Source organism: Palaemon carinicauda, chromosome 7 (genome assembly GCF_036898095.1).
Source record: "Palaemon carinicauda isolate YSFRI2023 chromosome 7, ASM3689809v2, whole genome shotgun sequence".
NCBI lineage: Eukaryota > Metazoa > Arthropoda > Malacostraca > Decapoda > Palaemonidae > Palaemon > Palaemon carinicauda.
The window spans coordinates 154096382-154123262 of record NC_090731.1 but is presented as its reverse complement, the minus strand read 5'-3'; the positions used below and the strand labels follow the sequence as shown (position 1 = coordinate 154123262).

The 26881-nt window shown below is 45.7% G+C and overlaps 1 protein-coding gene and 1 pseudogene across 1 annotated transcript in view; both read left to right on the top strand.

The window, feature by feature from the left end:
- The first annotated feature begins 2580 nt into the window (after window positions 1-2580).
- Window positions 2581-26881, top strand: part of LOC137644078 (alanyl-tRNA editing protein Aarsd1-like) — a 72445-nt gene continuing 48144 nt past the window's right edge. The window contains exons 1-3 of the mRNA XM_068377016.1: window positions 2581-2713; window positions 16356-16484; window positions 16965-17142. Coding sequence (XP_068233117.1) covers window positions 2675-2713; window positions 16356-16484; window positions 16965-17142 — 346 coding nt within the window. The 5' untranslated portion in view covers window positions 2581-2674. The remainder of the gene's footprint in view (window positions 2714-16355; window positions 16485-16964; window positions 17143-26881) is intronic.
- LOC137644725 (5S ribosomal RNA) lies at window positions 10347-10465 on the top strand (annotated as a pseudogene).

Below are 26881 nucleotides of genomic sequence, written 5' to 3'. Positions count from 1 at the left end.
GGGAGCATATGATTAGCCTACCCTTATCGAGTCCCTCACGTTTTTTATCATGTCATTACTTTTTTATTCTTCCTTGGTCTCTCCCTTCCCTTCTCTTCAATTCTGATTTACAACAACTGATTGACAGCTAGGTACTTATCCACATTTTTTAGAACCTCCCTTATATCATTTCATCGTTTTGGGATTAATATCTATTTCTCTATTCTGCACCGAGATTACCCCTGCAAGAAGAGAGAGAGAGAGAGAGAGAGAGAGAGAGAGAGAGAGAGAGAGAGAGAGAGAGAGAGAGAGAGAGAGAGAGAGAGAGAGAGCAATGACCATAAAATGATGTTTGTCTGTAATCAATCATGAACCCTCAGCGTTTAGTGTGCTCACAAAATTCACAATTGCAGCTCCCAAAATTGTCATTAGATCCAGGTCGAGGGGTGGTCTTTGCAACGGCGCTCCATAGATAATATTTGACTTGAGGAAAACGGTGGCGCCAGGGATCAAGTTTCTAAAAAACTGATCTTCCGTAATTGATTCCTCCATATTTTCTTTTACCTTTCCTTTTATTTATTTAGTGTAGAATTCGGGTTTTTTATTAGCCTTCTCAGAACTATTATGTTGACTTTGGAGTAGATAAATAAGTTAAGTCATCTTCTTTTTTCATAAGAACTTGTCCGTTAAATAGATGTCATTTTTCAACTTCCGATGAGAAACATTACCATAGGGCAATTTGTCTATTCAACGATATAATGAAATAAATACTTCAGAAAATTAATCTCAAGCTTATGCATTTCATTCAATAAGTTTAATGATAAATCTTATTTTATATGATAATTCCTTGTTTTGTTTTTAGTGTTCAAATACCAAGTAACCTTACTGAGTGAATAAATATTCTACTATTGAATTCATGGGACCGATATTTTCCCAATCCATGAATTTTTGAGAGAGAGAGAGAGAGAGAGAGAGAGAGAGAGAGAGAGAGAGAGAGAGAGAGAGAGAGAGAGAGAGAGAGACCCAGCTTGAAAGGTATAATTGGGAAGTGTGATATATATATATATATATATATATATATATATATATATATATATATATATATATATATATATATATATATATATATATTGATATATATATATATATATATATATATATATATATATATATATATATATATATATATATATATAGATAGATACTACCGCTAGAAAGTTAGGGGGTCCTTTGACTGGCCAGACAGTACCATATTGGATCCTTCTCTCTGGTTACGGTTCTTTCCCTTTGCCTACACAGACATCGAATAGTCTGGCCTATTCTTTACAGATTCTCCTCTGTCCTCATACACCTGACAACACTGAGATTACTAAACAATTCTTCTTCACCCCAGGGGTTAACTACGGCAATGTAATTGTTCAGTGGCTACTTTCCTCTTGGTAAGGGTAGAAGAGACTCTTTAGCTATGGTAAGCAGCTCTTCTAGGAGAAGGACACTCCAAAATCAAACCATTGTTCTCTAGTCTTGGGTAGTGCTATAGCCTCTGTACCATGGCCTTCCACTGTCTTGGGTTAGAGTTCTCTTGCTTGAGGGTACACTCAGGCACACTGTTGTATCTAGTTTCTCTTTCTCTTGTTTTGTTGAAGTTTTTATTGTTTATATAGGAAATATTTATTTAAATGTTGTTACTATTCTTAAAATATTTTATTTTTCCATGTTTCCTTTCCTCACTGAGCTATTTTCCCTGTTGGGGCCCCTGGGCTTATAGCATCCTGCTTTTCCAACTAGGGTTGTAGCTTAGCATTTAATAATAATAATATATATATATATATATATATATATATATATATATATATTATATATATATATATATATATATATATATATATATACATATATATATACATACATAAACTCACAGATGACAATTATTACTCAACGAAAACTTCTGACCAAATGGAATTAAACATACAGAGGCAAACAGATATTTATGATGTTACACCATTTATAAACTGAAATAGCTTGATACGTTTTAGAGCTGTCCTGGACAAAGTTTGAGAACATGTTCAACTAACTGCCGCCCCCCCCCCCCTTGAATAAAAAAAATGTCAGTGTACGTTACTTTATAAGCAAAAGTAAGACACCTACGTGTGATATCTGATATGAAGTTCTTATCTTTAACACCAAAGAACAAAATGCGTAAATGCTGGAGTATTTAATACGAGATATCCCGAGGCATTACTAAACTTACTTTACTTTGAGGGTTGTTTTCCTTGTTATATCACACACTGATGCGTCCGGTTCTAATAACTTGATGAGTTATTGCACATATTTCAAAATTTGTTCTAGCTGTAATAGGCAGCCAATGTAATTCAATTGTTATAAGGGTAATCCTTGCTTTAACTGAGACACCTTTTATCAATCTTGCTGCTCTGTTTATTATGTTTTGCAGGTTCTCAAGTATTTTTTGCAGTAGATTGTAACAGCTATGAAAAATATCTTGCCGCTTTTTATTAACGAGTTCAATACAAAGTAATTAACAGGCCTTTTGAGTACTTGCAATCCAACTCCCAGGAGTTAAGTGTCAGTTCCATCGTCTTATCGGCGTTTGTTATCATTTTGTTGACATAATTCTACAGTGACAGTGCCGGGTGTTGTACTTGTTTGTTAATTTATCTCTCGTTAAATATTCAGTATGGTGTTTCAGTGTCAAAGAGACAGCTATCAGAAAGAGGTGAGAATTGCTTAAATTGATTAACCATCATGTTAAGGCAGTATTGTACCATAGGGAATAAAAATTTCATAATTTTTAACTGATATATGATGTGTTCCGGCGCCGGTCGAAGTAAGAAAAATTTGTCGAATGTGGTAGTGGCCGATGTATGCTAATTGTTGAATGTAAATGCTTTACATTGTTTCTCGTCATTACATAAGCCGGTATTATTGTAGTGTATTACAGGGCAATGTAACCTAGGAAAAATACTACTTTTTCTTACAGAAAAAATTACAACTACCCATAAGGCTTATAATTTACCGGGGTGTATGTATGATAAGGGCCACCTTTATGTATTATTATGGCTAACTTGGAATACAGCAGTGCAAGGGGTGGGGGCTGGTAAAGTTTTACTGTATTACTGATTCTGTTTTTATAACAGAAAATATGTTTTCCTGAAATAAATAATGTAATTTGACCGCCAACAAACGGAACAACCAATTCGACTAACTTTTAGTAGCCGAACTGGTTGCTGTTATTACAGATGAAATGAAGGTGAAAACCGGTTAAATCACGTTATTTTCTCCAGGAAAACATATATTTTCTGTTAAAATGATTAAATATAATGTCTTTTGCCATATATGTTGTGTTGAAATGTTTAGATATAATGACTTTTTCAAATTCTGTGTCACTTCACTCACGTATGTACTGTGAACGATAATATTAGCAACGTTACCAATGTTACACAGCGTTAACAATATTACAATGTCATTGTTAACGTTAGCAATGGTACGGTAATATTAGCATGTGTATTTTAAAGCATTTTTCCATATACCCTTTACACAATATATAAAAGGGTACAGAACTTAACAAACCCACCTAACCTAACCTAGAAGTTCATAACATTAGCAACACTATATATATAATGGATATTGTTCTGCCACTGGCTCTCTTACGATCGCGGGAAAATAAAACATCAAGCTCGTATGTACTGGCAAGCGGTAATGTTGAGCTGCGCACGCTAACATTAGCAATGTTACTCTAACGTGCAATGTTACGATAACATTAGCAACTCTAAATATAATGGTTCTGGCATCGGCTCGCTTACACTCGCAGGAAAATTAAACATCAAGCTCATATGCACTGGTAAGCGGGAATGTTGAGCTGCGCACGCTAATAAAATAGTAAAACTAACACATTGAAATTAAAGAAATTAATGATTTACTTTTATGACCGCGACGACGGAACTTGTGGGTCACTGGGGTGTTGTGACTGTGAGTCTTTGACGTCTTAACTTCTTTCTCTCTTAGTTTAGTATTGCACTTGGAACACTGTAAATATTGGGCTATTACATTACGAGATTTAAGAAAATTATCAACATTGGAATTCACCAAAATACTTTCAAGTATGGATTACTGTTGTCGTTTTCTAAAACCTCCATCGTAAAATACGCAAAAAGATGTCACTTGAACTAACAAAGACCTGACTTGGACAAAGGTTTCCACGGAAAACGGTTTGTTGGAAGGCAGGGGTTGGGAAATATTAACCCCCACCCTGTGCAAACTTTCCATACGTATGTGTTCGTGATTGGTTAACGGAAAAGCAACGGAGTCTAGAGAGTAAACATGAGTGAACTAGAATGGGAAACTTGTCCAGAGCTATTATTTGTGAAATCTGGGGGTGACAAGGTAATAAAGTAATATAGCAAGATAAAATGGAGTGTATGATAAATAATATTTAATGGGAATATAAAATGAGGTGATTTTATAAGATATCTGATAATAAAACTTAGTTCTTGGGTCAAGCGTAATATGTATACGAGGGTATTACATATAAGGAATGGTATAGTTGTACTGGATCAAGACAAATACTTGAATAAACCGGGTGAAGTCGAATAGTTACATTTCACGGCTAGAGAAGAAGAAATCCTATTGGTGGAGGAGAAGTCTAAACGCAGGGAGGCGGGGTTTTTGCGCAGAAAGTCGAAACCTGCTATGTACGAACGAACGAGAGCGACTACAACCGACAAGTAGAAATGACAAAAAAATAAATGAAAAACACTGCTAATGTTAGCATGTTACGCTAACATTGCCGCAGCTCAATATTACCATATTTTTTCATGAGACATAGCCTTTGCAATGGCGCCTCCAAAGTTTATCCTCTTATACTGTTTTGTCTTTTCCTCCTTTAATTATACTTCCAAGAAGGTAATGCATAGAGAAGAAAAGGCTTCTTTTACCATTATACTGTATATCGTTTCTCCAGTATGTTTTCCCCACCCAAAACCCCGAGTTCTCACTCGGGGTCCCCCATTATCGTAGGATATAGATACAGTATATGTATATTTCTGAAACTATTCATTTGCGACGGGAACGAGTGTCGTTTTCAAAGAGCGGAATTTTTTCTATAGAAAAAAGTAGTTTTTTTCCTAGGTTACATTGCCCTGTAATACAGTAAAATAATACCCAAAGGCTCCCACATGAAAACCAATAATGGGGGTTTAAATCCTGAAAGGAATACTTTCCAATTGGGTAGGGAAACCTGAAAAATTAATGTAATACACTTCATTAACGGTAGATATGGGTAAATCACGCCGTAACTAGTTGGAAAAAATACATGTCTTGTATTTGTTCCGTAACTGAAATACAAACCACGCTATTTACATTGGGTTTACCTTTTAGCGCAGCTGAAATGGCGAGCCATTAGAATTTAACAAGGGTGTATTACCCCCGCGCTAGTTAGCGGGGGGTAGGGGAGTGGTAGCTAGCTACCCCTCCCTCCCCTCACACACAGATGAATGCTCACTTTCACTTTTGGCTCGGACTGTGACAGACGTCTCTGTCTTGGTCCTCTCTTGGCAGCCATTGTTTGTTTTGTCTTTACTTAATCGCTTACTTTTCTTTTACTCAATATATATGTAAACATGTTTTCATGTTTGTATATATATTTGAGTATAGAAATCAGTAAGTTTCCTTTTCAGATTTGTGTGTGTAGTGTACGGCAGTTTGGCCACCACGGCGTATTTTATGGGTGTCGATCGAGTTTGACTTCGGTATTTTTCTCTCTCTCTCTCTTGAGGTCGTTCACCCTTTTACTACGTGTTACTACGCCCTTGTAGCTTCCTTTCCGTGTGGGAGGTTGCTACGCCGTACGTTTGTCTCAATTAGTTTATGAATCTAATTGTAGTGGTTTTTTTCAGCTTGTAGAACAATTCCTTTCGGGGTTTTCGTTCTTTCTTTAGTGTTCATTCATTTTTAAATTACATAATTACATAGTTACATAATTATAATTGTTATAATTCTGTTTTGGTTACAGCTCTCCTTCCGTGAGTGTAAGTGGTTGTGAGGGCACGTGCCTGTTGTGTAATTCTTGTTTCCTTTCCCTCGGAATTCCTCTTCGGAGCCTTCCCGGGGGAATGAATGTGTACTAATGATTTTTGTGTTATTTTTTTACAGTTACCGATCTAGTTCGTTTCTGTAATATGGCAACGGTGTGAGCTGTCTTGTTGAGGCCTGGGGATTTGGCTGTTGTTGCCTCCCCCCTTGTATTTTCGTCAGGGGCGTGTCTCCTTCTACTGGAAGTACTCCCGTGACGACGGACAGCTCTCCAGTTCATTTTAGAACTCTCTGGAGGCTTGCCTCCTTGGGCGGGTAACTTTCCTTCCGAGGGAAGTTTTTCCTGTCCAGGCTTGAGTTTTTCCCCTTTTGGGGGGTTCTTCTCTTGCCTTTTATTCGTGCGACTATGCTCTTGGTGCTGAGCGGTCACACCTGCAGTTTCGCTCAAGGGGCTGGGCAACTGCAGGAGCTCCTCTTCGGAGGATTGCTCCTTTTAGGTCACTGGCTGACCAGTCTCTTCTACGAAGTGTTTCTCTTTCGTTCGCGAGAGAGTACACTCATAGAGACTCCTCTTCGGAGGATTCTTCTGCTGCTGTTGCTGTTGGCCTCCCTCGCCGTAAGGCCCACCGTCCGCCTCGTCGTAAGGGCCTCTCATCTCCCTATAAGGGTGCTAAGAGGCGCCTTTTTGAATCTCCGTTTGCAGCCTACAACTTCTTTTTCTTGATCTTCCGCATTGGTGCAGATGGACAGCAGTCTGATCTCGTCTTCCGACGGGCAACGGTCTTCCCGACGGACAACGGTCTTCCGACGGACATCAGTCTCCCGGCGGACAGACAACGGTTTTCCGACGGACATCAGTCTCCCGACGGACAACGATCCCTTCGGGGCAAAGGGTTGCCTCCCACGGGGGTTCTTCCCTTGCGTGTCAGGGTTCCCCTGCGCGCCCTTCTGCTGTGTTCTCTCCTGCTCCTGCTCAGTGTTAGCGCACAGGCGCTCTCCTGCTCATCAGCGCTCTCCTGTTCGTCAGCGCTCTCATGATGATCATCCCTGCTGTTCCTGTTGGTTCCTGTTACGCGCCCACGTTCGCCCTCGCGATCTAGAACTTCGGTTCAGGTCTGGGTCAAGGACTCTTCTTCTATGCGCAGGCTTCCACGCGTTGCCTTCTGCTCGTCAGCGATCATCAGCTCGCCAGCGATCCCCTGTCTCTCGGCGACCGGAGATCGCCCGCGTGTGTTACAGCCGGCACGCCAGCGTTCTCCAACACTTCTGAAGGAACATGGTTCGCCAGCTACTAGCTCACCTGCGCATGCTGCTCGCCATCGCGCGATCGCCCACCTGCAGATGCTGCTCGCCATTGCGCGACCGCCCACCTGCGCATGCTGATCGCCATTGCGCGACCGCCCACCTGCGCATGCTGATCGCCATCGCGCGACCGCCCACCTGCGCATGCTGATCGCCATCGCGCGACCGCCCACCTGCGCATGCTGATCGCCATCGCGCGACCGCCCACCTGCGCATGCTGATCGCCATCGCGCGACCGCCCACCTGCGCATGCTGATCGCCATCGCGCGACCGCCCACCTGCGCATGCTGATCGCCATCGCGCGACCGCCCACCTGCGCTTGCTGATCGCCATCGCGCGATCGCCCACCTGCGCATGCTGCTCGCCATCGCGCGATCGCTCACCTGCGCATGCTGCTCGCCATCGCTCGCCAACACGTCGACATGCCACAACGCGCCATCGCCAACCTGAGCGTTAGCGCTCACCAGCTCACCACCGATCGGCTGTTGATCCATATCGCCAGCGGTGTTCCGTCGCGCGGACCGACGGTGTTCCGTCGCGCGGACCGACGGCGTTCCGTCGCGCGGACGGACGGCGTTCCGTCGCGCGGACGGACGGCGTTCCGTCGCGCGGACCGACGGCGTTCCGTCGCGCGGACCGACGGCGTTCCGTCGCGCGGACGGACGGCGTTCCGTCGCGCGGACCGACGGCGTTCCGTCGCGCGGACCGACGGCGTTCCGTCGCGCGGACCGACGGCGTTCCGTCGCGCGGACCGACGGCGTTCCGTCGCGCGGACCGACGGCGTTCCGTCGCGCGGACCGACGGCGTTCCGTCGCGCGGACCGACGGCGTTCCGTCGCGCGGACCGACGGCGTTCCGTCGCGCGGACCGACGGCGTTCCGTCGCGCGGACCGACGGCGTTCCGTCGCGCGGACCGACGGCGTTCCGTCGCGCGGACCGACGGCGTTCCGTCGCGCGGACCGACGGCGTTCCGTCGCGCGGACCGACGGCGTTCCGTCGCGCGGACCGACGGCGTTCCGTCGCGCGGACCGACGGCGTTCCGTCGCGCGGACCGACGGCGTTCCGTCGCGCGGACCGACGGCGTTCCGTCGCGCGGACCGACGGCGTTCCGTCGCGCGGACCGACGGCGTTCCGTCGCGCGGACCGACGGCGTTCCGTCGCGCGGACCGACGGCGTTCCGTCGCGCGGACCGACGGCGTTCCGTCGCGCGGACCGACGGCGTTCCGTCGCGCGGACCGACGGCGTTCCGTCGCGCGGACCGACGGCGTTCCGTCGCGCGGCCCGACGGCGTTCCGTCGCGCGGACCGACGGCGTTCCGTCGCGCGGACCGACGGCGTTCCGTCGCGCGGACCGACGGCGTTCCGTCGCGCGGACCGACGGCTTAATTCTTGCAGTATCCATTGCTCGTCTATGGGTTATCGCTCGCCGACCACCAGCTCTCGCCCTTCCTACCACGCTCGCCCTCCTTCTGCGCTCCTTCGCTCACCTTCGTTTGTGTTCCTGCGTTACCGCGCATGGGCGCTTCCACGTTCGCCCACGCGCAAATCTTTGAATTACCATCGCGTGAGCTCCAGTGCGATTGCGACCACGATTCCCATTGGGTTGGGGTTTTCGCAGCATGGCCAGCCTGGCGAGTTCTTCTGGAGCGTATTTCCAGAACACGGCCTCACCCCGTAAACGCAGAGCATGGCACTTGCAAGAATAGGAAGAAACTTCAGGGAGGTCTGAGCAACACTCCTCTTTCCAGAACCTGGGTTAGCCCTTCCCCGTCATTCCCTGGAAGGATTTTTGGCGGGGGGGCTTTCCGTTCGAGATTTCTCCATCGGACAAGGGGTGACTGCTTACCCCTTCCTCTGGGGGCTTACCAGGTCCTTTCCCTCCTCGGTTACGGCCCGAGGTTTGGTTCAAGGAAGCTACAGGAAGATCATGGGTACTTTCCTCCTCTCGAGCTCAGGCATCTTGGCCTTTCGTCGTTAAGTATCTAACTTGCGGACAAGCTTGATGTTGTACCATCTGGACGCGCTGACTGAGGGCTTCCTTCGGGTGTCTCATCTGTGGAGGTCGACGACCTCAGACACCTTTCCATCCTTGAGAAGAGTTTGTTTGTGCCCAAGACTCTGCAGGGCTCCAGCGCCCTTTTCTTTCAACCACGTCGGCCTAAGTTATCGGCTACGACAACTGGGACAAGGTGTCCAATTGCAGTTTCCTCCTGTCAGGAACAGATGGCACGGGAGGCTCCCCCGGGGGGGCATAATCCCAAAAGGAGCGGCAGAGTTCACGAACTCTAGGATTGCAGGTTTCTCGCTGGGAGGATGCTTAAGGTTACTCATCCGGATGACAGCTTCCCGATGCCCATTCCCGCACAATCTCTGTGATCAGCCAAGGATATCGCGCCTGCCGTCTCTGTCAGCGAATTCAGTGTCTCTGAACCTCTATGCCATAGCGTCGGCAAGAGTTGCCCGGTTGGGCAGAATGATCCATACCTTAGGCGAAGGTCCTCCATAGGATCATCAACGGCTTCACCCCCAGCCTCTTCAGTCGATCCTTTCTTGTAGGGAAGGATCTGAGAGGGGAGTTCCGTAGTTTGTCGAACAAACTTCGGCCAGCGTAGAACAGCAGAATCGATCAGACTGGTAACGAGGCGACAGGACTCCTTAAACCCTGGTTCGGAAGGACGGGTACTTTCAGTTTGCATTCCATCCATCTTCCAGGGAGCTCGTGGAATTCAGCCTAGACTGCAAGTATTCCTGCTTATGATGCAGTGTGGCTATCCCGCCGTGGCATAGCAGGTATTTTTCCCCAGAGAACTCTCCCTGCTTTCCTCATGGCCGCTCAGGTGCAGGCTTCCGCCTCCTCTGCTTTTTGGAGGGCTGGTCAACTCCGGTAGGCTCGGGTTTGACCTTCTTCAGCGCCGGGACAAGCTTCCGGATGCTTACCATGAGTGTGGGTTCATGGTACTTTGCTTGGAGCCTTTTCTTCTTCTGCCTCAACATCTAGAGTATCTGGCCATGATATTGAGTCAACAGCCTTACCACGTTGGAAACCCCGCTTCTCGTCCGTCCAGCGAGGGTAAGCAACGTCGGTTCTGGTCGGTACTTGGATGGGTGACCACCTGGGGACGCCAGATTCTGTTGCCACATCCTCCGAGCCTTCCTTTCAGTTGACTGTGGCAAGACTGAGGAGAGTCGCAGTACCTGTTCTCAGTCAAGCAGAGCTTTCAGCCCTACCTTGGAACGTTTCCTAGTTCTCCTTTCCTCATTGACCCTTCTATAGTCCGAACGGTCGCCTCAGGATAAGTTCCATGTGGGGCGGTCCAAGTTCCGGTGGTTTCAGGCAACGTTTAACCGGACTTCCTGGCCCCTATGGGACCAGCGGAACTATTAGACCTGCAATGGGTGTTGACCTATGGAACCTCTTGATGGTAGTGGATATTCTCGTCCTTTCCCCACATTCTTGATGCTGTTCTCGGACTCGTCAAAGTAAAGGGGGGGGGGCATGTTCCGGTCCAGGCCTATGGTCAAGACCTGAATGATACCTCTCCATCATTCAGTCAGGCTTTGGGGCCGTAGTCTGGCCCCTCTACAGATCCTACAGCTCCTGCAGAGTCGCCCCGTGCGCGTCGACTTCATGATTCTGGCGCGTTCTAACCAGCAGCGGACGCTTTTTCACACCTTCACATCTTGCAGTAGAGATACCGGGATGATTGAGATTATCTCAATACCACCATCGGCTCTCTCATTCCAGGCAGAGGAATGTTCTCTCCGACTATCCGAGCAGAGCCTCGTAGAAAGAGTGTACCTGGGGGTCTTTGACCTTGAGTAACCAGCAAGTTCTGGTCTGGGGGACCTGATCGCGACAGCTTGGAACCTCAAGCTTCCGCTGTTCTTCCCCCCAGTCTCAGACCCCGAGATTCTGGCAAGATGCATTCCGGTGATGGTGGGACAACTTCGACGCCTGCGTCTTCCCTCCTTTTTGTCTGTGGAGAATGGGTCTCAACAAGACCAGGTTGTCTGTCAACCTTTCAATGGGAGAGCTCCACTGGGACTATGCGCAGAACGGTTTCTGGACCCTCTGCTTCCCCTGACGGAACTACCGGGAGAGCTTCTCCCACGGCACAGACTACTCAAACAACCACACTGCGACATCTCTCCCGAACCGGGGCGTCGCTTCGGCTTCATGCCTGGAGACACTACGCCTCCTCCTCTAGAAGAGACAACCCGCTACAGTCGCGGTACGGAGGTCGCGTCATCTGCGATAGTCATCCGCAGGGGTCTTCCAGGCAAAGTGAAGAGTCTTCGGTGGTTGGTGCCGTGGGAGATATACCTCTTCCCTTGAGGCCTCTTCTCCAGCAATAACGGTCTTATTGCCTTTCGGCGGGAGGAAACTCCTTTCCGCTCTCGGCAATGAAGCCTGTCGCTCAGCCTTTCCCTGACCTTCAGGCTTAAAGGAATAACTTTTTCCTGCCCGCTGGATCTTTCCTCGCTCATGCGAAGCTACGATCGTCCCTGCCCTAGTCGGAGGAAGACCTCCAACTTGGAGCATGGCTCGGACTTTTAGTCCTTTAAGATATCTTCTCAAGACCCTTTACGACAGTCCTCGGATTGTATTCCGCCTTGGGTCTCCTGCTCACTCTGGCCACGGCCAGTGTGTAAGCAATCTTCTTGGTCTCGTACGACTCCGCCCTTTCTAAGGAAGAGGGGAAGGCAACATTCAGGTTCGCTCCTGAGTTGTTGGCTAGACTCAGAATCTGGGGGTCCCGGCCCTTCGGTCCAATTCCTTCAAGATTTTGAGTCTCCATTCTGTATCTGATGTCCCAAGACCTTCTCTTTCTTGCCAGTAAAGGAATCGAGAGGTTAGCTTTGGGAACAGCTGCAGTTTGTCCTCAGTTGCAGCCGTTTTGGGAGCACAAGGAGGACACGGGGGAGAGTCACCAGTATACCTCTTCAGCTCGGACTCAAGGACATTCATCTCGACCTGTCTCCAGACCCTCCCCCGTCACATCGCCCTACAGCACGATGTTGGATACATCGCAACGTCCCTTGCCTTCGAGTAATACTACTCTGTGACGCAGGTGCTACAAGCTGGAGTCTGGAAGCGTCTAATGACCTTCGCAGCCCGCTTCCTGCAGGGCGTGACCCACAGGAGTCTCGATACGTTTTCTATCGCTCTGTGGTGGCTACACAACAGCTGGTCTAACCTCAGGCTCCTTTTTGGACAGGTAGCAGAAGGTTGAGGGCATTGTTATCAGGTTTTAGTCTGCATGAACGAAAGAATTATGTCTGGCCCTTATTTCTTTCTTCATCATCCCCCTCTACGGGGAAGCAGCATCCTGGTCTCTGCATAGCTGACCTCGAACCTCTGCAGGTAAACCATGCTTCCTTGTGTTCCGAGTATTGAGTCAATACTGTTGCGTCCCCCATACCCTGACGAGGTGGTATTGGGAACGTCCTAACCCAGAGTTCCTTCTGGAACTCCAGGTCAACTGCCTAGGACGGGTCACACTTCTTCCTTCACACACAAGCTTATGTAGGCCACACGGTTCCTTGCAGAGCAAGTAACTTGTGAGGTGCAGGGACTCCCTTTCTCGAGTGCGACTCACTCGGATTCTGAGTCCCCGGGTAAAGCCAAAGCCAGGATGCCTGGGGACTTTCCACCCTACCTAATGGGTAAGTCACCCAATGTAAATAGCGTGGTTTGTATTTCGGTTACGGAACAAATGACAAATTCGAAGATAATTTGTATTTTTCCTAACCATACAAACCTTAGCTATTTACACATATTTGCCCGCCAGCCCTGTCCCCCAAGACAAGTCCTATCTCTAAGTGAAAGTGAGCATTCATCTGTGTGTGAGGGGGGGAAGGGGTAGCTAGCTACCACTCCCCTACCCCCCCGCTAACTAGCGCGGGGGTAATACACCCTCGTTAAATTCTAATGGCTCGCCATTTCAGCTGCGCTAAAAGGTAAACCCAATGTAAATAGCTAAGGTTTGTATGGTTAGGAAAAATACAAATTATCTTCGAATTTGTCATTTTAGGAAAGTAGGGTTATTAGGTAGGTAAAATACAGGGTATACAGACCTAACCTAACCAAGGGGCCGGGTCATCCTCTTTACTTACCATGGCGATAGGTATTTCCCACCCAGTGAGGGCCACTTTCATGATAATATATGACCTATGACAGTATATTACTAAAGGAGTCATTTCACCAAGAAATCTTCCCGGAAGTCTGAGCTACTATCTCAGTGTGCCTTAGTTGCCACAGGTCACGTGTAGTCGATGGTTGGTCTTGCCTTGGTCTCCCATAGTTACACATGATTGAGGAGTGGTCATCTCAAAAAAAGATCATAGCTCAGTTTTTTGTCATGTCAGTAAAAATCCGAGCCTCGACCTAAATGTCACACAGGAAACATCGGAAGAAGGAGCAAAATCAAGGAAAGGATGTATTAGTCGAGGGAAGATCTAAGCTAGAGCAAGGATGAGCCAGGCTCAGTCCTCTTGAATGAGAACCAATTGCAGAAATGGTCATGCTCCTCGACACTCACTCGATCTGTGTGATCTAGCTTCGCTCTTTTGTGATCAAGCCTCGTTCCACATGACCTGTCCTAGACTTGTATGCTCCCTGGATTAAGATGGGTTTAATGTGCAACTTATGTGCTCTTATGCTTCAATTAATAAAGATCAACCATCACTTCAGTTACGACCTACCTTTGCCTAATTCACCCCTTCTGAAAACAATATAAATATTGCGCAAAACCAAGCATCAAGCATTACATGCTCTGCTCTCAACAGCGACAAATAGCATTCTTCTTTATGACCTCGCCCAGATAAAACTTACTTTGCTGTCATCCAATGTGGATCCATTTTGTTGTTTCAGAGGCTGGTTAAAAACTGATGGTCAGCCACTGATCGCAGTGCCTTTTTATGCACCTGCAGTAGGTCGTGTGCAAATCCAGGCGACCTTGACAAATTTGCGTGTAGCTCGGGTGAGAATCTGTTGATAAAAGATAGAGGATTGAATGTATAGAGCGAGGCTAGAGCATTTATATACATCTAAATCACATTGATCAAGATTAGCAAGATCTACCGTTGTCCCACTGTTGCCAAGAGATTGACACTGTGTCACAGATCGATTGAGCAGGTCGATTGGAAAGACGCAGGTAGATTGCTTGTTATTCGTGTACAGAGCATATTGGGTGCAGGTAGCGTGTACACATCGAAGGTCAAATGAGTTAATATCAAACATAGTGTACGCAGAAAACAGTGGGGCAGGTCAAAGGGATTTTACCCGTGACCATGGGAAAACCAGAGGTGTTATCATAGTTGCCTGTGGTTTCGTGCAATTTTTCCTGATCGTACACGGTGAAATGATGACTTCTACTGTACTTGTTTCAAATACCTTTGTAAATGGATTGTATTCTAATATTTACAGACATTACAGCCAATCAGTAAGTGGAGAATGTTGTAGTTATTAAAATTACCCAAGTAGATCGATCTCCCCTGTATCACTTTGTTCGCATTGTATCCATCTAGGAACTAAAGAGTATGTCATAAAAAATGGTTGAAATATGAAAACATCTTGGAACACTCGTAAAACTTTCTTAAGTTTTAATTGTTTTAAAACATCAAGTAATGATTGCCAGAAAAAAGTCCTGAAAGTGTTTAACAATACACTAGTGCATACGCAATATGTCACCATTACCTTCCCATACATGAACGAACTGCTCGAAACACTGCCATGCTGTTCACATTTTTGTTGCTTTACACATAATTTATTATATGATTGCCTTTATTGATTTTGAAAGGAAAATGCCTTGGTGATCAGCACTTGACTGTTTCTCACAACAAATTCTGTATTGGGAAAAAATATAGCTTGAAACACCATTTTCTTGCTAAACAGCCAAACAATATTGTTTTTATATTTCTGAATTGGCTACTATTGGTACAATAAACACATGTTAAATAACTTAGGCCCATATGTGCAAACCACTATTTACAGTTGATATGGTATGCTATTGTCCGCGACCCGTCAAAAATGACAGCTAAATATTCAAATGGATATGCATATACATGCACACAGATTTAACCCTTCCCATCCCCTCCTCCTTTCCTAACTACCTTTTAGGGGTACCCCTTCTCACCAGGGTATGATTACTCCCCTTTCCCCCTACCTGAGGGATGGGAGAGTCTGAGTAGTCATACGTTTAGCAATGCTATAAATAAATATATATATATATATATATATATATATATATATATATATATATATATATATATATATATATATATATATATATATATATATATATATTTGTATATACACATACAGTATACAATATACAGTATATATAGGCTTATATACAATATATATATACACACACACACCCATTGTTTTATAGGGGAGATAAGCCTTCAATTTCTTGAAGCTTAACAAGTTGAACATATTGTAATTAACCTCAGGTAGAGTTATGATATCTTTCATGTAATATTCAACAATTTTTACATATATTTTTGAAATTTCATCAGAAATTCTTTCTAATTTTATCATTTTCCTTATTGGATGATTGAAATTTCTCAGGCATCATGAAATTTGTGGGGTTATTGCAGGGACACATGCAAAAAGAACCTAATGTAATGGAGTGTAAACACACCCCGACTCTACTGACTTAGAGTGCCATGAATCATAATGAAACATAGGGATGCTAACCTTACTTATCTTAGGGTATCAAATCCTACCTGGCAAAGGGGTTTGCGCTTCCCCCTAGCCCTCCCAAGAAAATCTAAAGGCCTGGAAAATTGGGCTTATATTACAGTACATCATAATCTAACCTTAAACACTGATATTGTAAAATTTTCAGACACCTTAACCTTTTAACATGGACTGAAGTGTCTTTGATAAATACATTGTACAAAAGTCCTAGATTATAAGTATTGTTGTAGATAGTAAAACAAATATTCTATATAAAGTATATTACAAAACTGGATAGCAATGCATCAATTATTTGTTTATTAATGTCGTCCAATTTTACAGTTTGAAACAACTGTGGTGAGCTGTAAACCTTCAAAACAGGAATTTGTCCATGATGGAAAGAAGAAAAAAGTGGATTGCTATGAAGTAACTTTTGAAGACACAATCCTTTTCCCAGAAGGTGGTGGTCAGGTAAGTTAAGCGATTTTCCCGCAGCATATTATTTTTCTTTATTTTAATTGTAAAACTGATATCCTTTTTACTCTAGCTTTTTTAATTCATCTTTTATCATCTGGGTGCAGATATTTTGTTTGTCAGTGGTAAATACTGTTATCTACTGTCTGTTATTCTGATAAGACATATTTACACTATATTTTTCCTAAACTCTGGGACCAAACTTATCACATCAATAATTATTTATTAAAGGTTATAAGAGTAATTTTTTACTTATAAAAAAGTAGGTTAAGATTTGTTCAAGAATTTTTAATGTATAGATACTTTTCATCACATAGATATCAGCCATTTTTTTGCTTTATTCTTCTACATTCTTGTTTCCTTTATACTTGAGAACCACATAGTCAGTTGCTTAAATTGCATGATCCTGTTTAAAGAATAAGAAGACAGACCACTGAATTGTATTTGATAACTTTTAATCTACAAATTTATTTGCAGCCTGATGACCGAGGAACCGTCAATGGCATTCCAGTGCTGCGCATCATACGTCGAGGAGGTGAAGCCATTCACTATTTAGAATCCTCTCTAGAGGCTGGAAGTAAGGTTACTCAGAAGGTTGACTGGCAGCGGAGACATGATCACATGCAACAACACTCAGCTCAGCACCTCATATCTGGTGATAAAAGAGATTTTGACAAAGGAAAAATCTATTTCTGGGCGAGGAACCTGTGTCGCTCTGAGAAATGCTCCTTATAGCACCATTTCTAGGGTATAAATACTGCTAAATATACCAGAGAAAAAAGTTGCATGGAATGCCAGGAATAAACCCAGCTCGCTCACTCTAATTGAGTGTCGGTATAGTAACTGGGGCGTGTTAGAACCACAACCAGAGGTCCCTCACCAGTTAGTCCTCTCCTTCCTCAATATCCCCCGATATTACGAGGTGCCGTTCTACATCCGACTACTGCCCTCTAGTACGACTACCCTCCCCCCACCCCTACCACTTCCCACGCTTCTTCCCCCATTCCTACTAGCACCCCAAGCTTGGACCAGCCTAGGGTGAGGGAAAAAAGGGGGGTGGGTTCACTGGGCGACACAGGTTCCTCGCCCAGAAATAGATTTTTTCTTCGTCAAAATACCTTTTCTGGGCTCGACCTGTGTTGCTCCGTGAAATAATAACAGAGAATTGGTCCTAATGCTTGAGAACACACACAAAGGTAAGGAACTGAAATAAAATAGAATATTGAATTAAGAGAGTTTAATAGCAAATCTTAAACTACCTATCTCTTAAAGTACAATACTCAGTCAGAGACCCAAAATTAAAAGTTAAAAATTTTGGGAAAACTCATAACAAAGACCATGAGATGTTCAATTATAACAAGAAAAGACATAAATAAATTATATACATCATAACCATGGGGTAGGGTACAAATGAATGACAAAGGTACGGTAGGGAGAGTCAACAAGGCAGGTGATGGCCCGCTCCTTATAAGGAGACAAGGCACTAAAAGAAAAGAGAGATAAGAAGATTGGACCTAGTTATAATGGTTCGGCTATATCCGGAGGAACTACGTTCCCTGCTGCCACTGTTGCAAATTTAAGGGCCTCCAAAGATTTCAAATAGTGGCGTTTGAAGACTGTTGGTGATTTCCAGCCTGTGTATCTTTTTAATTCTTCAAAATTCATGTGATGGAAATAATTAACTGATGTTGCCACTGCTCGGATATCATGGGCATGTGGGACTGAAGCAGGATTGGCTTGCGTAATAAAATAAAGAATCTGCTGCCTAATTTCTTTCAGGGAAATAGTTCCTCCATGTTCTCGAATAAACAAAGGGCCTGAAGGCGTATTAGTAGTTCTATTCAAATAAGCTTTCAGAGTGTTAACAGGGCACATGGAGAGATCCTGAGAAAGTGGGACAATCTTCCACGGGGTCCATCTATTCTGGGATCCTCATTCTTTGCTAAGAATTGTCTATCTGGAGAGAGTAAGACCTCACCAGAAGAAAGAAAGTCAATGTGACCTGGCTCTCTAGATAATGCCGAGAGTTCAGATATTCTGGCTCCTGAAGCTAAACTTACCAAAAATAACTTTTTTCTAAGAATTGTTATATAAGATCATGAGTCATTATCAGTATCAGAAGCCAAATTAAGGACATCATTTAGAAACCAAGAAACCGCTTGTGGATGCGTTGCTGGTTTTAGCCTAGCACAAGCTTTGGGGATAGATGAAAAATACGAATCCATAAGGTCAATATTGAACCCGAACTGAAATATTTTCTTCAAAGCGGACTTAATTGTGATAGTAGTACTAGCAGCTAGTCCCCCTTCAAACAAAGTTCTGAAAAAGGTAACTGCCAGATTGGCAGTCATTGTCTGAACATCCGAGTCTTTCAAAAACTTCGCTAACTTCTTAACAGCAGAATCATATTGCCGAAGGGTGGAATCCCTCTTGTTCGACTCCAGGAACAATGTGTTAAGAGGATCGATATCAGCATCCTTCTGTGCCGCAAATTTCATGAAGTCCATAAAGTTAGGGCACTCAGAATTCTTGAGGAAGCTGACACATTGTGAGTTTGTACTGTTTGCGTTAACTTCGGGTTGGGGAGTCCCAGTTCCGCCAAGAGAGGAAACCAGTTGCTTTTTGGCCAATTGGGAGCCACTAGAGCAATCGGTCCTTTGAAAGTCCTGAGCCTGTCCAGAACTTTCATCAGCATGTTTATAGGAGGAAACAGGTAAATCCTCCGCCAGGTGTTCCAATCGAGGCCAGAGGGTCCAAGTTGGGGGCTACATAACATTGTAGTTTGTGGTTTGATTCCGTGGCGAATAGATCCACTTGAAGATCCGGAACTTGCTGGCAAATCCAACGGAATAACTCTTGGTCCAGGGACCATTCCGACTCCAGCGGGGTCGTCCGTGAAAGTGCATCGGCGACTACGTTCCTTACGCCCTCCAGGTGAACTGCTGACAAATGCCAATGATTCTTTGTTGCCAGTGAAAATATTGCAATCATCACCTGATTTATGTGACCTGATTTGGAACCTCCCCTGTTGATGCAGTGAACTATCACTGCGCTGTCTAGAATTAATCTGATATGTTGATTCTTTGACGGGGAGAGCCGTTTTAGAGTCAAGAATACCGCCATGCCCTTTAGAATATTGATGTGCAACTGACGAAAAGTCACTGAACACAAACCTTGGACCTTTACGAATGGGGATTAACCACCCCAACCGCTTAGGGAGGCGTCCGTATGGACTACTAACGCCGTCGGAGGGAAATGAGGAGGTACCGACTTTGCCAAGTTTCTGACTTTCGTCCATAGGGGAAGTCTTTTCCTTAGGATAGATGGAATCCGAGAAACCTTTTCTCGTCTTTGGTTGTTTGCCCTGGACCGCCTAACTCGATTGATGTCCTTCAATTTGGCTTTCAGTAGAATGTCTGTTACGGAAGCAAATTGGAGTGAACTTAAGATCCTTTCTTGGTTTCTCCGAGATGTTAATTTGTCCTTGAAAAATCTTTTTGTGTTCTTTGCTATCTCTTTCCCCTTTTTTTGAGGAATCGACAGTTTGTGGGTGGACAGGTTCCAATGTAGACCTAACCACTGGAAGCATGACTCCGGCGTCAGGCTGGACTTTTTTAAATTTACTCGGAACCCTAAGTGTTCCAGAAACTTTATTACTTTGTCCGTTGCCTTGCGACATTCCTTGTCGCTGTTGGCCCAAATAAGCCAATCATCTAGATAGGCCAGTAACTGTATTCCTTGAGTTCTCAGCTCCTGGACCACTGTCTCCGCTAACTTTGTGAATATTCTGGGATTGATATTGAGACCGAACGGCATCACCTTGAAGGTGTATGCCTGTTTGCCTAGCTTGAACCCTAGAAAAGGGCGAAAATGTCGCGCTACCGGAACGTGATAGTAAGCGTCTGTAAGATCTATAGAGGTGGTGACAGCCCCACGGGGAAGTAAGGTTCGTACCTGCGAGACGGTCAGCATATGGAACTTGTCGCATTGAATGTATGTATTCAAACAAGACAGATCTAAGATGACTCTTCGTTTGTCGGAGTCTTTCTTTGGCACGCTGAATAAGCGACCTTGAAACTTTAAACGCTTTACCTCCTTTATTGCATTCTTGAGAAGGAGGTATTGTGCGAAAAGCATGAGATCTGCCGTTGGACTCTGATAAAAACTGATCGGGTGGGGGGGGGTGGCTTGAATCCAACTCCACCCTAGGCCCTTTGATACTATGCTGTGTGCCCATTTGTTGAACGTCCAACGGCTCCGGAAAAGGTATAGCCTCCCCCCCTACCTGAGGAGTCTCATTGGTTCACAGAAGGTCTGCTACCACGACTCCCTCGGAATCTTCTGCCCCTCCCGGAAACCCGACCGCCTCCTCTGTGGCGAAAGGGTCCCCTAGTCCTACTCCCTCTCGCCTGCCTATTATACCCGTGAGTCAGGCCTTGGGATTCAAAGGCAGGGTTATAAGTAGGCGAAGTAGAGAACGAAGTCGATGGTTGAGGTGGCTGGCTTACCAACACAAATTGTTGTTGGGGCTGAGGTTTAGAGGTGGAAGGATGACGCACCTGGGGTACAGGCAATGCCTGCACCACAGGTTGGGCTTGTGAACCCTGGAAGGCGAGAAACCTTCTCGGTCTTTTCCTGCCTCGTAACTGCGTCCCGGTGGGTTCAAATTTCCTCTTAGGGATGAGACTCCACCTAACTCTGAGGGTCTGATTGACCCTGGATGCTTCACTGAGGACGCTGTTCACCACATCATCTGGGAAAAGATCTGCCCCCCAGACTGAGGCTTTGATCAGCCTGTTAGGCTCATGCCTAATGGAAGCCTCCGCTAAAACATGCTTCCGGCACGAACGACGAGCTACTGCAAAGTCGTATGCATCACACTGAAGTGCGTGAAGCAAGGATTTCGTTAAGATCTTAAAAAAGAGGCTCATCGGCGTATACCAACGAAGACATCTCAGCCGTTTTAGCCTAGTTGATAGACCTACTCAGTCTGACTCGTGCCTCATACTCCGTCCTAATTAGCGAATCCGGTAACCTGGGAAGACGTTCACTGAACTGTGCGGTCGCACAGTCTGGAATCAACTTTCCCGTCGTGAAGGTAGCCAGGGCATCAACCCCGCAGTCTTGGTCCCCTGGGAACAGCAAAGAAGTCAGGCCTGTCTCCTTAAGTTGTGGCATAGGCTTGTCCTCCATAGCCACTTGCAAAGTAAGGTCCACTACCTTGGTGGTGCATGGAGTAGGGGTCTGCTCTTCGACCACGAACATAGTATACGCCTCGTTATGAGGGGTTAACTTCGTATTAACACACTCCCACTCAGTCAGGGTCTGGACCCAGGCGGACTAAGCCTGGTCTTTCTGGAATATGACAGTTTCTTTTGGAACTTTATCTACCCTGACTAGCGCGTCCTCTGTCAGGCGCGCATAACCAGGGAAGGGGCACTGCAAACCTGGCGGATAGAACTCAAAGTCCTCAACCGGACGGGTATCACAGCCCTGAATAGTCATAGTCAACATGCTCTCGGAGAACGGGGCATGAAGGGCCAACCTCCACGGGTTGCTTTTAACAAACGCCGGAAGCTTTGACGCATCCGGGACCACAAACTGGTGTTGCTGCGGGAGCCTGGACCTCAAGAGATTCTCAAACATGTTCTCTTGATTCTGCAGTCTTTGGGCGAAAGAGTCCATCGACTGTAGACGATCGGCAATAGGGCCAATCTGCGATTAAACGATACTCCCCATCTGCTCCATGAGCTGGCTTGAAAAGGTCACTGGACCAAAAGCCAGTTCTGACGACTTCGCCTTTGAGCTCCTCGCTCTCGAGCCCTGGGTCGGCGGAGGAACCTTTGCTGAGGCCGTCCGATGCTTAGAAACCGAGGATGGCCTGGCGGGGAGTGATTTGAGTAATTTAGAAAGACTAAATAAAAATATGTAATAGTACTTCATATATATTCCATCCTTCCGTCATGTAATGTTAGTCGATGAAATGTAATCATAAATATTCGGAGCGTTTGGGAACGATGGTTGGATTAACCATGAACCAGTCTGCCAGACCCGGAGAAAGAAATTTATCATGATCCTTCTCAGCATTCGTAACACCCACCGGAGTGGGAAGTGTAAGCAAGGTAAGGGACGAGCGGAACAGGAACAACCATCGAGAATCCGGGATGCATGATTCATTACATTAAAAATACAAACATACTAAAATGAACTAAAACTTTAATGACAATACAGAAAAGGAGTATAGCGCCGGAATACATGCGTAAATACGGCGCGAAAAATTAAATGCTATTGTAAATACTGTATATTTACCAGTAAACAATAAGCGCCGTCTAAGCCCCTCTCCCGGAACAACCGTCCATAAAATTTCGTAAACAAATATTGGAAAAATTAATGGATCAGAACAGAGTAGAATATCTGAATCCGATCAAAGAATCATAGCTACTATTTTATAGATAAGATTCTCAAATTATCCCAGCCCTCCCGGAACGGAAGGATAACAAGGATGGAGTACCAGGGAAAAGGGGGGGGGCCCCCGAGGTATAAGGCGAAAAGCATACTCGGTCCTGTGTGCCTGGTAGCCCACCATGACGAGACGAGGAGAGAAGGCTACCCGCGTCGATGCACGGAGTGTGTGATCCAGCCTCTACCTCGGGTGACTTCCCGTTTTCTATAAAAGCACGTGACCCAAGCCCACCACCCGATGTAGGGAGTGGCGAAAGGCCTATAGGGGGAGAGGGCACCCAAGGGGAGTGACTGGGTTGAAATCAGGTGACCACTGTGGTCGGGGGGTGGGACTACCCTCCAAAACACAAAGGAAAGACCCGATGAGGCGGTAGGCATGGGGCTTCCCGCGAAAGCTCGCAGATAACAATAACAACATTAATAATAATGTGGCAGACGTGATATACAATTAAATAGGCTATAACGACATAACTGAGTAAAAAAGGGAGAGGAACACGGCGTAAAATGAATGTATAGCCTAACCCTCCAAAATGGCTGACCTGGACAGGTAACCACACTACTCTAATCATTAACTAGCCCTCCAAAATTGGGTAAAATACCAACCTGGTCAGGTAGTCCCTAAATAAAGTAAAAACGTGTTCCGATTCCCTTTGAAATACTGTACTCAAAATGAACAAGTTAACTAAGATATAAAATAGATATATTGAAGGGGAAGCTCACGGGGTAGGCTACCGTCCGAAGCCGCGTACTGCTCTGTCGGGTAAGCTAACTAACTGAACGTCCAAATAGCCTAAATAAATGTCAATAACTATGCCAAAACACTGTTTAAGATGTCTAAAAACAACTAAATGAGACTTGAATTAGTACGAGGAACTAATTGAAAGTCGCACATAACAGAGATCAGGAGGTAGCGACACCAAAATGGCCGCCAATATACCCGTAAGGGAAGGCATCATACAAAGCGGCTGAGACTAAAATCAACAAGATTATTAATTTAACGTGTTTCGCAACCTATAATTATCAAAACAGACAATTATAATACTCAACTTGGGAGCAGGGATCTCCAAAACGTCTGACATCTTCAAAAACACTGAAACACAAGGCTATGAAAACAACACGTCTGAATCTCACTGGTGCTAGAAAGGAATGGGGGAAGAAGTGTGGGAAGTGGTAGGGGTGGGGGGGGAGGGTAGTCATAGTAGAGGGCAGTAGTCTGATGTAGAACGGCACCTCATAGTATCGGGGGATATTGAGGAAGGAGAGGACTAACTGGTGAGGGACCTCTGGTCGTGGTTCTAACACGCCCCAGTTACTATTCCGACACTCAATTAGAGTGAGCGAGCTGGGTTTATTACTGGCATTCCAAGCAACTTTTTTCTCTGGTATATTTAGCAGTATTTATACCTTAGAAATGGTGCTATAAGGAGCATTTCTCGTAGCGACACAGGTCAAGCCCAGAAATTTCTTTATTAATAGTTGTTCCGACGTAGATACAAACCCCCCCGCTATTTATAGGGTATACTTTCGGCGCATGACAATTTTAGTGAGGGATAACTACCCCATCCGCTAGTTAGCGGGTGGGGGGTTGGGTAGACTGGCTACCTGGCTCACTCACACCTCTCGGCTGAGTAACCATTTTACTTTATGGCTCGGTAGAGGACGGACATGCTGCCCTTCTCTCCTGCAAAGACTTGCCTTGATTGTTTTTCTGTTTTATTTTTTTTTGTTTTCTTGTGTGTTTCCATTTATCTTACATACATATGAGTGTATATATGTATAAATGGAAATATACGTTGTTAGATACTTGTAACTTTGCTGTTGACAACGTATCCGACTGCCTCCGCCGTTAGGGAGTTGTCATTGCCGCCCTCCCTGCGACTGTTGGTCTGCAGGTTCTTAACACTGCCGTGTGTTTGTTTCATTACTGAATTAAAGTGTATAACAGTTCAGCTCCCTTTCGAGGAATTATCTTACAAGGAAGGTGACTTATTCCCCGAATAGTGTATTTTGTGCATTGGAACATGAATTGTACTTGATCACAGCTTCCTTTTGTCACAGGTAGCGGCGACGTAGAACACAAGACCGAGTGCTACGGCCGCCCTGTTTGTTATCCTGCGCTCCATGTGGTAGCTCGTGAGCTTCCCTCGTTACGAGATAGCATTCGCTGTCAACCTTCAACTTGATGTTCCTCCTTCGAGGGGAACTTTTTCTCTCTCTGCGAGAGAGAGAGAGAGAGAGAGAGAGAGAGAGAGAGAGAGAGAGTGATTTTTTTTACACCTATGCTTTTTTCCCATAGAGCTGGGAGAAAGCTTTACTTAGGCTATGTCCTCTCGCGGGAGGACTTCTCTCTCGTTCGCGAGAGATTTTTACGCCTACGCTTTTTTCCCATAGAGCTGGGAGAAAGCTTGCCTTAGGCGATGTCCTCCTTTAGGAGAACTTCTCTCTCGTTCGTGAGAGAGAGTCTCTTACGCCTACGCTTTTTTCCCATAGAGCTGGGAGAAAGCTTGTTTTAGGCGATGTCCTTCTTCGGGAGGACTTCACTTTCGTTCGCGAGAGAGATATTATTAAGCCTACCCTTTTTTCCCATAGAGCTGGGAGAAAGCTTGTCTTTGGCGATGTCCTTCGGGCGAACTTCCCTCTCGTTTGCGAGAAATAGCTTGTAGGAGCTTGCTGATCCACCAGGGGCGGTGGCAGAGCTTTCTCCGAAGCAGGTTATTCCTTTGGAGGAACGAGTCTCTCGTCCTCGAGAGAAGACCGCCTCTGGGCATCGGCGGTTCCCGGTTATGCTTATGGTTCTCCTTCATGGGCGGAGCAAGAGCCTTATGTTAAGCGACATTCTCCTTTGGAAGAGCAAACCTCTTATGCAGAGGTGTTATCTTTGAACCTGCTGGTTCTCCTTGGTCCTTCGGGGTCTCGTTACGATCATCCTTTGGGCTGGCATGATCGTTGAGCCTTCAGGCTCTCGTCATGTTGATTTTGGAACTCCGCTCGAAACCTTCGGGTTTCAGTTACGCTGAACCTTTGGGTTTCAGTTTCGCTGAACCTTCGGGCTCTCGTAACTATGGTAACGTTGAGCCTTCGGGAACTTGTGCCATCAATCACGCTGACCTTTCGGCATCTCGTGACAGGAGAACCTCGGTTCCTCGTTACGGTCACTCTGTCACTTCGGTGTTTTGTGACAGGGAAACTTCGATTTTTCGTTGTGCTGACCCTTCGGGGTCTTGTAACATTAGTTACGCTGAACCCTTGGGCTCTCATAACTTTAGTCACTGACACTTTGGTGTTTTGTGACAGGGAAACTTCGGTTTCTCGTTGCTCTGACCCTTTGGGGTCTCGTAACATTAGTTACGCTGAACCCTTGGGCTCTCGTAACTTTAGTCACTCCTACACTTCAGTGTTAAGTGACAGGGAACTTCGGTTTCTCGTTGCGCTGACCCTTCGAGGTCTCGCAACACAGGCTACGTTACGCCTATGGTCTCTCGTGCCCTTGATCACGCTGATTCTTCGGGGTCTCGTGACAGAGAAACTTCCGTTTCTCGTTTACGCTGACCCTTCGGGGTCTCACAACGCAGTTCACGCCGAACCTTTGGGTTCTCGTGATCATAGCCATGCTTTTATGATAGAGTTTGGGGACTCTAGTTGTGTTGACCGTTCGCTCTCACACAACACAGACTATCGTGAACCTTCGGGTGAACATAGTAATGAGTACTCTCGCCAGACTGAATGCTCTCGCGCGCAAATTGGCGTGCACGGACGATCGGGCGCACACGACCGGTTTGGCATGCACGACCAAATTGATGCACGCGATCAAATTGGTACTCATGACCTATGGGGCGCGCGATCGCATTGGCGCCCACAGCCGATGGTGGAGCGCGACCATATTGACGCGCGCGCACGACCATGTTGGCGCGCACGCGAACACCTGGGCGCTG